Raw genomic sequence first — 13,161 nt, 5'->3', positions numbered from 1 at the left:
TTGTGGAGTGCAAGAAAGAAATGCACGATTGTTATATGTGTGAATACGACAGCCTGTGCATATATAAAGATTGTGTGTGTGTATGTGTGTGTGTGTGTTGCGCGCTTGTGTGATGCTTTTAAGGGGAGTGACAAGCCTAACCTTCTTTGAAGTTGGTTTCCTTCATGGGAGATGGGTGCAGATGTAAAATCCCAAGGGATGGAAAATGTGATGTGGACATCCATACTGATATCTCCATACACACATTGACTATTCAATTCTTTATGCCAGAGGTGTCCAATCCTGGCAATTTTAAGATTTGTGGACTTCAACTCCCAGAATTCCCCATCCAGAGCTCTTAAATTGGCCAAGGTTGTTTTAAAAACTTCCATGCAATTCAGTGATGTAATTCAATTTTTTTTACTACCAGTTCTATGGGCGTAGCTTGGTGGGCGTGGCAGGGGAAGGATATTGCAAAATCTCCATTCCCACCCCACTCTGGGGCCAGCCAGAGGTGGTATTTTCCGGGTCTCCTAACTGCTCAAAATTTCTGCTACCGGTTCTCCAGAACCTGTCAGAGCCTGCTGGATTTCACCTCTGATGCAATTCCTTTAAAAAATAAAATAAAATAAGGCTTCCAGATGCAGGAGGTAAATGCAATCCAGAATAGCTGCTATGAAAGAAAAGCGAGTCAGGGCTGAATTGCTGCCTCTTTACAGTCGAGAGTGGGACGCTGTTCGGCACTGGCAGGAGACACATTCTGATAAACGACCACAACCTAAAGAAACAAATAACAAAAGCTTTAGGACTATTTTTTTTTTTTACATAAATTCTCATTCCACAGCTCAGAACAGAACTCCTCAGTTTTCCAACAGCCTTTGGATTTAATCTATCTGCTTCCAGTAAGACTCTACAGCAGTGGTGAAATCCAAATTTTTTTACTACCGGTTCTGTGGGCGTGGTTTGGGGGGGGCGTGGTGTGGTGTGTCTTGGTGGGCGTGGCTTGTTGGATGTGGTAGGGGAAGGATACTGCAAAATCTCCATTCCCACCCCACTCTGGGTCCAGCCAGAGGTGGTATTTGCTGGTTCTCTGAACTACTCAAAATTTCCGCTACCGGTTCTCCGAACTGCTCAAAATTTCCGCTACCAGTTCTCCAGAACCTGTCGGAACCTGCTGGATTTCACCCCTGCTCTACAGCACTTTGATTCCCAAAAGAGGAATCTTGATCTTTGTTGAAGCATAAAGATAGCACTGCCTCTCTTTAAAGCAGCTGAATCCTTTTTCTGATTTCCATGGCTAGAGCTCCCTCCAAAATCCCAGAAAATGATGCAGCTGCTTTAAAAACATTAACAGAGTTGCTGGGTTCAAGCTGTCACACTTTTCAAAGCATCTTTTTGGAATTCAGTCTGAAGCGCTTGCTGGAGCCTGCACAGATTAGCTACCCCTCCTTATTTGGGTAGTAAGAACCTGATATTGTCTTCTGCCAATCAGTTGGAATCTGAGCTGAGATTTATAAGGTGGGTTTTTTTCCCTTTAGGTTTATCACAATATGAGAATCTATCCACTACCATTTATAAGCTAGATTTGCAACACAGCGTATGCGTGAAACCAAGTTATTCTTTTGTGTATACCTAGTACAACATGTGAACTCACCGCATCTTGGCAACCTTTTGCAGCAATCTTTCATCTTTGCTGCCAATGGCATCCCTTAGCCTGAAGCCATAGTATACACATTGCTTTTATTTATCATTTATTTTTATAATGCAATTCAGCGCCTATATTTAACATGTAACAAAACAGCCAGATCTGCAAAATTAATCATCATCATCATTAGCATCCTCTTTTAATGACCCCATAATCCCTAGCGTGGTGGAGTCTGGGCAACTGAATGGAGTTTAGTGTTTACTGGCCAGATGCCCTTCCTGTCGCCAATGCAGAGTTTTTTCCCAGCAGATATATTCACATGGTGCCCAGAGAGAGAAATATCTACCTAGGATCGAACTCACAGCCTCCTGATTATGAGGCAAGAGCTCCACCTCTAAGCCACCAAACCGCTCATCTGCAAAATTAATGAGTTATGGTGAATGGAAATGTGGTTGTAATCTCTCTAGGCTTTAGCTTTTTCACTCTCCTCTGGGGTCCAGATGGCACTCATCACAACTCATGCCAAAACAACCTCCATAAGTATTTTATCCTTTTAATGATCATCTCTAAAACACATATGAATCAAGGCGCCTGCACAAGAGTAACTCAGAATCTCCCTACAGTGGTACTTCAGTACTCGACTACTTCAAAACTTGTCAAATTTGGTATTTGACACATTTTGACCTGAAAATGATGTCCCAGTACTCAGCGTTTGTTTAGTATTTGATGCACTGTGATAGGAAGAGAGGGACAGCTGCAGAGAATGGAAAGGAAGTCGACCATGCTGGGAAGGTCACTGCAAAAGGAGGGGGACAAACACAGAGGACGGACAGGAAATCAGCCATGTGTCAGTATTCTGATGCTGCCATAAAAAGACGAGGCTTGACTTTTCAACCACTTATTTTCTCTGTAAATAATATCCCCTAGGAGATGGGATGGGAGGGGGGAACATTCCTGTGGGGTGAGGTCAGAAGCTGGGGAGACTGACTTGGCCAATGAGAAGATGAGAATTGGGGAATGGAAAGGGAAGGGTTTGGGGGTCAGAGGGTTAGTATCGGCTACGACGAAGTCGGGGCCAGATCTGTCGTACTCAAGAAATGGAATATTTCAGCAAAGATTAATTGTTTGGGAGTGCAATTTATTTGAGATGACATCGAAACCTGACACCATGCTGGGAAGGTCACTGCACAAGGAGGGGGATAACCACAGAGGACAGACAGGAAGTCAGCCATGCTGGGAAGGTCACTGACATAGGAAAAGGGACAGCAGAAAGTTCTTCCCAGCCAAAACAAAGAGTGATAAGTCACCTGGTTTGTTTAGGACTTGTCCTTTTTAATACCTATCACACCTCCTGAAACCAATTAACACCGAGTACCAAGTACCATTGCATATGAAAACTAGCATGAGGAGAGGAGGTGAGAAAGACATGTTATCCTATCCAAAGTAATGCCTTCCAATTCGACTATTCCGTATTATTCAACCAAATATCAGAAATCCATGTTTCTCAATCCTTTTCCTTTGATGAACTACCCATCTTCTTTTGGAAATCTTACTTTTTCAGGGAAGGTATCTCGGCAAAGCATCTTACATCCAAAAGACGCAACTGAGATGGTGATGCAAAACTCCAGGGCAGTGAACAGAGTAAGAACAATCAGTATTCCTCGGCCGATATTCTGTCAATGAAACAGAAAAGTAAGATATCCATTTTTATACATAGAGGCAGGCATATTTATCTCCAATTCTAGAGTAAGGAAGATCACCTGGGTGTGATAGGGAGGATCTATTGCCTAGGTCATAAGGAGATTGAAGTATTATTATTTTTTTGGTCCAAAACAGAAACAGAGTAAAAGTTGGAAGGGACCTTTGAGATCTTCTAGTCCAACCCCTGCTCAAGCAGGAATCTCTATGCTATTTCAGACAAGTGGTTGTCCTCTTGCTTCTTAAAAACCTCCACTGTTGGAGCATCCACAACTTCTGGAGGCAAGTTGTTCCACTGATTAATTGTTCTAACTGTCAGGAAATTCCTCCTTAGTTCTAGGTTGCTTCTCTGCATCCATTGTTTCTTGTCCTGCCTTCTGGCGCTTTGGAAAATAGGTTGACCCCCTCTTCTTTCTGGCAGCCCCATAGATATTGGGGACAATGAGCTAACATTTGGAATGCTAGGGCCATGGCCTTCATTTTTTTTTCTCGAATGGGTTAATTATCAGAGACATCTTGGCATTCCAAGCAGTGAGATAACATTTGGAAGTAGCCCAAGCAACTGTACAACCCAAAATAGGTAAAGCCCAATCAGACTATTTTGAGCCAGTTTTTTTTTTCTATGCTACACATTAATATCTAGCAAAACTTTGACTGTGCTGCTAGAGCTGCTACCTTCAAACCTCAGCCATTCTTGTGGACAGCCCTGGTGTATATCCTTTGGAAAGATTGGGCAAAAGAAAAATACCCAAACTTTAGAAATGACCTTTCCATGGTTAAAACTCTATTTGGGAATTTGGGGAGATTTTTAGATCTTTGTAAGGATCTGCCTCTCCTCCTTTCCCAAGAAAGTATAGACTCTTGAAACGTGGTATTTCAAAAGGAACCTTTTATTGAGAAGAACGGACAGCAGGACAGGCGAAGCAGACTCTAAATTCCCTCCCAAACTGCAGTTACAAATAGGGCTCTAGAATCCATCCCTCCAGTTCGAATGTGGATTTCAGCCAATCCACAGGTGTGAAGATGTTTATTGTAACAGCCATCCTGAGAGCCAGATAAAGATCCGTTCCCATGGTCTTCCTCTGCTTTCAACCAACCCTCCTTATTTCATTCCCAAAAGGTGAGAATATTGCAGGGCTCTTAGGCGCCAGGAAAAAGGTTATAAAATACAGCTTCCCCATGCTCCCCCCTCCCTCCATATGAATGGCAGTATCACATCAGGGAACTGACAACCTCCTCCAAAGAGATACATGCCCACTTAGAGGTCATTGTTAATTTCTTTTTCCTTCTCTGCCCTGTCAAAACCAACTTCTTACGGATGAGTTTGGGAAGGTCACATACTTATCATATAAAAGGACGTACCCGGATTGGATTACACTTTTTCTGAATTTCTTTTTCAAGGTTATGGCAGTACCAAGACAAATCGAATGGAAAGAGTACACTGAAGCTGACAAACAGGGATGCCAGGCCCAAACCAGCCGCTACAGTACTTAACACATTCATGGCCACCATGCTTTGCACCTAGGGGAGACAAAATAAATTAATAAACATGATCACAAAGACACACACACACACACAGGCTGGCTATGATGCAACTGAGGTTTCTCGGACAATGATGGGAACAGAAGAGTGTCAGTTTTGGATTTGCTTTCAACAGAAAAGGTGAGGTTGGCATCCTTTAACCCCTTTGCAGGACTGGCTCAAAGCCTTCTTGCTCCTCTCGAGTACCGCAGTTTGGTTGGAGACTCTTTGGCATGGCAGATTAGCCACGGTGAAAGAAGAGAGACAACTTCAAGACGTTTGCTTCCATGGAAGCAACTACCTCGACTAACTGGAATATTCCATCACCAGAGATGGAAGCACAGAACCTCTTGGCCAAAAAAGAGCCCTGGTAGCACAGCAGACTAAAGCACTGTTATTAACACCAGCTGCCTGCAATTACTGCAAGTTCAAATCTCACCAGCCTCAAGGTTGACTCAGCCTTCCATCCTTTCTAAGGTAGGTAAAATGAGGACCCAGATTGTAGGGGCAATAAGCTGACTTTGTATAAAATATACAAAAGTATGAAGGCTATTGCTTAATGCATTGTAAGCCGCCCTGAATCTCCGGAGAAGGGCGGCATATAAATCATGTTTTTTATATGTGTTTTTTTCTCAGGATTATTGTGCAATTTTGGGAAAAGACATGGCTGCTTTAAAAATGAGAGATAAGAGTCATAGTTTTCACTTACATATTCCAAAACATATTTTGGGGAATTAAATTGAAATCATTGCACAGCCCTGTTTGATATTATTCCCTTACCCATCCCTGCCTTCCCTCCTTCCGTTTTGTAAAACAAATGGTTCAGATTTTGTTGTCCAGACAGAGGGAACTTTATAAAGTTATTTCCAGCGTCAGAGATTTCAACAAGAATCTCCATTTTGCCAGGCCTTTTTCCCAGCTCTTGATCTCAAAGATTGCCAATCGTTTTAGAGAACAAGAAATGCTCACAAAACTGATTTTGTGTGTGTGTGTGTGAGGGCGGCATATAAATCAAATTAAAAAAAAATCAGGCAAAAAGATTCACGAAAGACCTGCAGCTTCCAAAAAGGGAATTTGGGGGAGAGGCTCTTAAACAAGAAATCACAACCATGTGTTGTGGCCCGCCAGTGGTGGAGAGATTGGGGAGGAACATGGGCCAGTCCTGGAGTCTGGGGAAGGCTCTGGTGAGGGCTCTGCGTCAAAGGCAGAGATGGGGCAGGGCCATCCGACAGTTATCAGCTGCCTTCGGAGTCGGATATCAGTGGGACAGAATGTTCCCGATGTGCGCATGCACAGAGTTTCCAGAAGAAGGGAACAGCTAAGGAACAAGGGTCAACTCGGGAGTAAAGGCACAGTTGGACGGTGAATGGCCCCTCCCATAGGGAATAAAGAGGAGCGAAAGGGGAGGGGAGTTTGCAGGAGACAATTAGTTCACTTAATTGGTTCGTAACTCTCCGAGACGCCTTGCCAAGTTTTGAAGATATCGGCCTGGCAGCTCTCCAAGCCAGATAAGGTCTGTGACTGTAAATTCACCCTTGAAAGAATTTGCTGGATGTGAATGAGAAGAATTCACAGTGATTTAATAAAAAGGGGTTTTTGTCGAGACAAGGAATCTGCTTCATGGTTTGGGGAAGCCTAAATCAGAACACCATCATGATGCTCTCTTGGATCTTAGTGATCCAGGAACATTAGAAATCCACCAAGCTCCTGATTGGTAACCCAATCGGTTGTAGCTCTCCATGGTTTCAGAGGAGAGGCTTTCTCAATCTTTCATTGCTGGGGAGAAACCCTACAGGAGGAGGGTTTCTGATTAAGCCACTTTTTTTCCAATGGATTAGTTACCAGAGGCATCCTGGGATTCCAAGCAGCTGCCACAGCTAAGGATCCGGAGATGATGTACTGGAAGAAAAAGAAAAGGAAGTGAACCACTGTGGCCTCTCTATCCCCAGAGAACGGGATTTACAGAAGACACCCATAATATCTTTTCCACCTTAAACTGCTGCCTATTGTCACTCTGGTCATCTTTTGTGTTGAAAGCCAATCAACTTTCCCTGTTCTAGTTGAAGATGCAGCTGCTTTAAGGTGTCACAGCCAGGAGTTACGTTCATTGAATTTTTGTGCAACACAGCACTAACAGATTTAACAGGTTAACAGAGTTGGAAGGGACCTTGTAGGTCATCTACTCCAAATCCCCACCCACCCAAGCAGGAGATCCTACACCATTTCCGACAGGTGGCAGTCCAGTCTCTTCTTGAAAGCTTCCAGTGATGAAGCTCCCACAACTTCTGAAGGCAACTTCTGTTCCATTGGCTGATTGTTCTCACTGTCAGAAAATTTCTCCTTATTTCCAGGTTGAATCTCTCCTTGCTCAGTTTCCATCCATTATTCCATGTCTGGCATACAATCTATTTTTGGAAAATAGCTTGATCCCCTCCTCCTCTCTGTGGCAGCCCCTCAAATATTGGAAGACTGCTCTCATGTCTCCTCTGGTCAATTCTCTTCACTAGACTAGCCATGCCCAGTTCCTGCAACTGTTCATCGTAAGTTCTAGCCTCCAGTCCCCCAATCCTCTTGGTTGCTCTTCTCTGCACTCTTTCTAGAGTCTCAGCATTTTTTTTATAGTGTGGTGACCAAAACTGGATGCAGTACTCTAGGTGTGGCCTTACTAAGGCTTTATAGAGGGGTATTAGTATCTCCCTTGATCTTGATTGTATCCCTCTGTTAATGCAATTTAGGTTTGCATTGGCTTTTTTGGCTGCCGCCGCACACTGCTGGCTCATATTTAATTGGTTGTCTACTAAGACTCCAAGATCTCTCTCACATTTATTGCACTAGTATTCAACTTAACCCCTCCCCCCCCTCCACATCACTATGATCAAAGCTCCAAATGCTGCAAACAACTCTCGGCCTCATGATTTAAGTGGAATGAAGCCCCCTAAGAAGTGTAGCCACAGAATGGCAACTCAGAATGTTTATACAGACAATCCTCACCCACCACAGTTGCGGCCAGCACCCCTGTCGCTAAATGGCTCGGTGGTTAAAGCACGCTATTGTGTGACCATGCTGACTGCTGACCACCGATTCAGATGCAGTCATTAAGCAAATCGAATTGATTGTTAAGTCCAACCTTGTGTCATCGTGACTTGTGACCGACCTCCTGCAGGCTTCCCCATCGATTCTGGTTGTCAGAAGCCAGCGGTCAAGGTCGCAGATTGCAAACATGTAGCTGTGGGATGCTGCAACTTGTTGTCAATGCCAGCCAGTTGCCAAGCACCTGAATTGCAACCATGGGGATTCTGCAATGGCCCCAAGATCGAGGACCGGTCATAAGTGCCCCTCTTCCAGCATTGTTTTTAATGTTTAAATGTTTGCTGAATGAGGCAGTAAGTGAAAACTATCTGTACGATAAGAACAAAGGACGATACTTCTATTAATGTTGTTAGGCTCTTAGTTCTTCAGTGTCTGAAACTTGGGAAAAAGACATCACCCACAAAATTGAATTAGTCAAACAGCCCTTTTCCTAAAGCAAAACCTGTAAAAAGGTTTAGAGAAACCAACAGCTGGTAAACTCCAAACATCCTTCTGCGAAGGCCAATTTGCCCTGAGGCTATTGTGATGTCCAGTTTAATGTCTGGATCATGCTATTTAATTGTTTAAATGCACCATCGTGTAAAACAGGGCTGTCAAGGCCCAGGGGTCTGATCCGGTCCATGGGGCCGTCCTAGAAAATATAAGGAACCGGCCAGCCTGGCCTTGGCCCGGTCTACCCAATATGAAGAGGAAACATGCCAGCAGTTTGGGAAGTAGCATCAAGCTGGCCACGGCCAACCAGTCGGACACACCTACCCGGCCCCCCGAGGTCAACCACAGCCCTGCTGCGGCCCCCAATGAAATTGAGTTTGACACCCCTGGTGTAAAATTACCAAGATTCCACTCCAATAGGGCATCCATACAATAAGATAGAAAATACCACGTTCATCAATTATGTCGATCAGCATCCCAAAAATAATTTGTATGATTCCTATGAATATCTGTGTGATCTGCAAAGAGAAGAAAAAACAGCGCCTTCACTTCCAACTCACACAGGCAAATTTGATACCTTTCCTCGCCTCCAAAAAACCTTGAATGTTAGTAAAGTAATACAATATTTTAAAATAGAATATCTAATTATACATGCAATTCAGTGATATTCAGGAGTAGGGAACCAACAGAACTCCAGATGTTGCTGAACTACAACTTCCAGCATCTCTCAGCACTGGCAACTGGTGGTTTTATCACTACTGTATTGTTCAATAACCTTTGGAGAACCTATTTTTCATGTCATTTTAGCTATTGGCCAGTAGGAGGCACTACACAATCAGTTTCATCCTTGCTGGTACTCATCAGACATTCTCATGTTCAACCCATTTCATATGTATAGGTATAGGTATAGGTATAGGTATAGGTATAGGTATAGGTACCGTTTCCCCTAAAATAAGACATCCTCTGATAATAAGCCCTCCCCGAAAATATTTAAACGCATGTGCAGCCAGTTCCTGCCATTTCCTCTGGTTTCCTCCATGCACCCCAAAATAATAAGACCTCCCCGAAAATAAGGCCAAGTGCTTATTTTGGGGTTCAAAAAAATTTAAGACAGGGTCTTATTTTTGGGGAAACACGGTATGTGTATGTGTATGTGTATGTGTATGTGTATGTGTATGTATATGTATATGTATATGTATATGTATATGTATATGTATATGTATATGTATATGTATATGTATGAGATGTGGTGATACAGTGGTTACAATGAGGTACTGCAAGCTAACTCACTATTCACTCCAGGAGTTCGATTCTGACCGGCTCAAGGTGGACTCAGCCTTCCATCCTTCCCAGGTCGGTAAAATGAGGACCCAGATTGTTGGGGGTAAGATGCTGACTCTGTAAACTGCTTAGATAAGGCTGTAAAGCACTATGAAGCAGTATATAAGTCTAAGTGCTATTTTAAAAGGAAGATAAATACAAAGAGAAGGGATTTTGGTATTAAATTTTATTTTTCTGGGCTTCGTGCTACGGGCCTCACCTTCCCTTAAGGGGGAGAGAGTTATATAGTTTTTAGATGTTACATTAGCCAGCCAATAAAACAAATGGATCAATGAATTTTCATGTGTGCATAACAAAGAATCCTCACGATCCTACTGCAACAGAATAGGGGACCATGGGATCCTCAAAACAAGAGAAGCTATCGTACCACTCGTCTCCATACTCACCCCCAGTGCCAGAGGCTCACCCCGATAAAACTTTTTCAACGGGACTGGAAAATCAGTCTGAGTGATGTAAGAAAGAGAGCCCGCACTCGTGACCACAGGCTGAGCATCCATGCTGGGCTTTGCAAATAGGGAAGTCCTTTAGGCCATCTAAATCAGTAAGGCTGAGGGACCATAGAAAGGAAGGAAAACAGAGAGAGGATAATAAAATAGAGAGTCTTACAAAACATAAAGCATATGATCCCCATTATTAATTTCCCAATCCTCAATAGTTAGGTTCTGCATCAGGAAGCTTAGAAGGAATGCACTTCACAGTATCTTTTATCCTTAATTTGCGGCGTTTGCCTTCCCCTACAGTAGCAGACAGGGGCCTAGTCCTATCAACCATTAGCGCCATTTGTGATACATTTTTAAATGTTCAGTTGACTGAGCTTCATGTTTAATGAATAAAAGAGATGATAATAATAATAATCACAGACTGACTACAAGCAGCGGCATGACAAAGTAGCAACAATGGTGCACTGGAAGATCTACAAGAAATATCATTTGCCTGCAAGCAAGAACTGGTGGGACCATAAAATAGAGAAAATCATAGAACAGGAAGACGTTAAATTGCTCTGAGACTTTAGTATTCAATGTGGCACGTGCCACATAACGCTCCAGACTGAACAATTGTCAATAAGAAAGGCAAAAGTCCAGACAGTGGATGTGGCAGTGCCTGGAGACAGCAGAAGAGAAGAGAAAGAACTGGAAAAGGTAACAAAATACAAAGACCTACAAATAGAAATAGAATGACTGGACTGCCATCTGTCAGAAATGGTGTAGGGTCTCCTGCTTGGGTGGGAGGTTGGACTAGATGACCTACAAGCTCCCTTCCAACTTTGTTAATCTGTATCTGTTATCTAGATCCCCAGGGATTTCTCCACCCCTAGGCACCAGCACTTCAGAAGCTGAACTTCCTCAAAATCCACCTGCTGCTACAGGTTTGGCGTTCGTGGGATCCCGCCCTGGGTCTTCGGAGAGGGGCGGCATATAAATTGAATGAATAGATAGATAGATAGATAGATAGATAGATAGATAGATAGACAGATAGACAGACAGATAGATGATAGATAGATGATAGATAGATAGATAGATAGATAGATAGACAGACAGATAGATGATAGATAGATAGATAGATAAATAGATAGATGATAGATAGATGATAGATGATAGATAGATAGATGATAGATAGATGATAGATGATATATAGATAGATGATAGCTGATAGATAGATAGATAGATAGATAGATGATAGATGATAGATGATAGATGATAGATGATAGATAGATAGATGATAGATGATAGATAGTTAGATAGATAGATGATAGATAGATAGATGATAGATGATAGATAGATAGAGAGAGATAGATGATAGATAGATAGATAGATAGATGATAGATGATAGATGATAGATGATAGATGATAGATAGATAGATGATAGATGATAGATAGTTAGATAGATAGATGATAGATAGATAGATAGATAGATAGATAGATAGATAGATAGATAGATGATAGAAAGATGATAGATGATAGATAGATAGATGATAGCTGATAGATAGATAGATAGATAGATAGATAGATAGATGATAGATGATAGATGATAGATGATAGATGATAGATGATAGATAGATAGATAGATAGATAGATAGATAGATAGATAGATAGATGATAGATTGATAGATGAGAGAGAGAGAGAGAGAGAGAGAGAGAGAGAGAGAAACTGGATTGACGCAACAACACCCTTTAACGCCCTGTCTTCATCCACCTGCTTGCGAAGGACGCTGAGTCGTGCCAGCTATGGAGCCCGGAAACGCGCCGATGCAAACCAAACCAAACCAAACCAGTAATCCAGTTTACAACACCCAACAGACTGAGAGCCTCGCCCGAGGGCAGCTCTAAGCGGCGTTCGATCCAACAGGTGAAACCTGAACAGCCACCCCACCATCTCCAGCCCCGAGTGCTCAGCCGCCGTCGCGCGTAAAACCCAGGAAACGGGCTTCTCTGACACAAAGCAACGGCGCGCTCCAGAAGCGCCCCCCCCGTTTCCCCCCACCCCGCGCGCAAAGACGCCCGCCGCTCGGATCCGGCTGAAAGAAGCGCAAGGCGCAGGCGATCCAGAACCGGCGCCTCCTTGCGATCTCCTGCCGCCCGGCAAAGCCCCTTTCCCTGCCCACCGACCATCGCCTCCAGCGGCTCCCGAAGGAAGAAGAAGAGGGAACCGGCCGCCTTCCCTCCCTCCCTCCCTGCCCTTCGGCGTAAGGCTGACCCATCCGCTCCAGCTAAACTCGGCTCGGTTTGGCAGCGTCCCGTCTTCTCGTCCGGCCCAGCCGCTGCTTTAACCGGGGAGCTGAGCGTTGCCCGAGGGAGGCCCGCCCGGGAAGGAGGAGGTGATTCACCCGGGCGGATTGTCATTGACAAGGCGGCCTTTTTTTTTTTTTAAATTTGATTTATATGCCGCCCTTCTCCGAAGACTCAGGGCGGCTTACAATGTGCTCAGCAATAGCCTTCATCCTTTTGTATATTTTATACAAAGTCAGCTTATTGCCCCCACAAACTGGGTCCTCATTTCACCTACCTTAGAAAGGATGGAAGGCTGAGTCAACCTTGAGCCTTGGCGAGATTCGAACCTGCAGTAATTGCAGGCAGCTGGTCTTAATAAGCTTAATAACAGGGTGCCTTAAACCTAGTACTACCAAGGCTTTTCCGCCTCCTTCCTTTCTCTTCTCCCGGGAGAGTCAGGCCAGCGATCTATGCTGCGAGGAAGTGGAGCCCGGAGTTTTCTCCAACCGCCAGGTTCAAAGAAGCCGAGATTGTTCCTCTCTGTTCACCAGATTAACAGAGTCGGAAGGGACCTTGGAGGTCATCTAGTCCAACCACCTGTCCAAGCAGGAGACCCCACCAACTTAGGTTTCCGTTACAGGGAACATCATGGCTTGCTTGATTCTGATCTAAGAGACCTCGCAGCATCTGAAAATTTATATTTTATTCAATTCAATTCTATTTAATTTAATTTATTATTTTATTTTA

General features: G+C 43.7%; 1 protein-coding gene across 1 annotated transcript in view; it reads right to left on the bottom strand.

Moving 5' to 3' along the window:
- Positions 1-245: 245 nt before the first annotated feature.
- The window catches only part of LOC117669252 (membrane-spanning 4-domains subfamily A member 15-like), a 51,942-nt gene continuing 39,026 nt past the window's right edge, over positions 246-13,161 (bottom strand). The window contains exons 2-8 of the mRNA XM_034423548.3: positions 12,401-12,761; positions 10,093-10,253; positions 8,767-8,883; positions 6,686-6,742; positions 4,685-4,843; positions 3,178-3,297; positions 246-757 (exon numbers count right to left, since the gene is read on the bottom strand). Coding sequence (XP_034279439.1) covers positions 671-757; positions 3,178-3,297; positions 4,685-4,843; positions 6,686-6,742; positions 8,767-8,883; positions 10,093-10,203 — 651 coding nt within the window. The 5' untranslated portion in view covers positions 10,204-10,253; positions 12,401-12,761 and the 3' untranslated portion in view covers positions 246-670. The remainder of the gene's footprint in view (positions 758-3,177; positions 3,298-4,684; positions 4,844-6,685; positions 6,743-8,766; positions 8,884-10,092; positions 10,254-12,400; positions 12,762-13,161) is intronic.

This window comes from Pantherophis guttatus, chromosome 10 (genome assembly GCF_059756535.1).
Source record: "Pantherophis guttatus breed Tessera chromosome 10, ASM5975653v1, whole genome shotgun sequence".
Lineage (NCBI taxonomy): Eukaryota > Metazoa > Chordata > Lepidosauria > Squamata > Colubridae > Pantherophis > Pantherophis guttatus.
The sequence above is the reverse complement of the archived record's forward strand: the minus strand, read 5'-3'. Positions and strand labels throughout refer to the sequence as shown.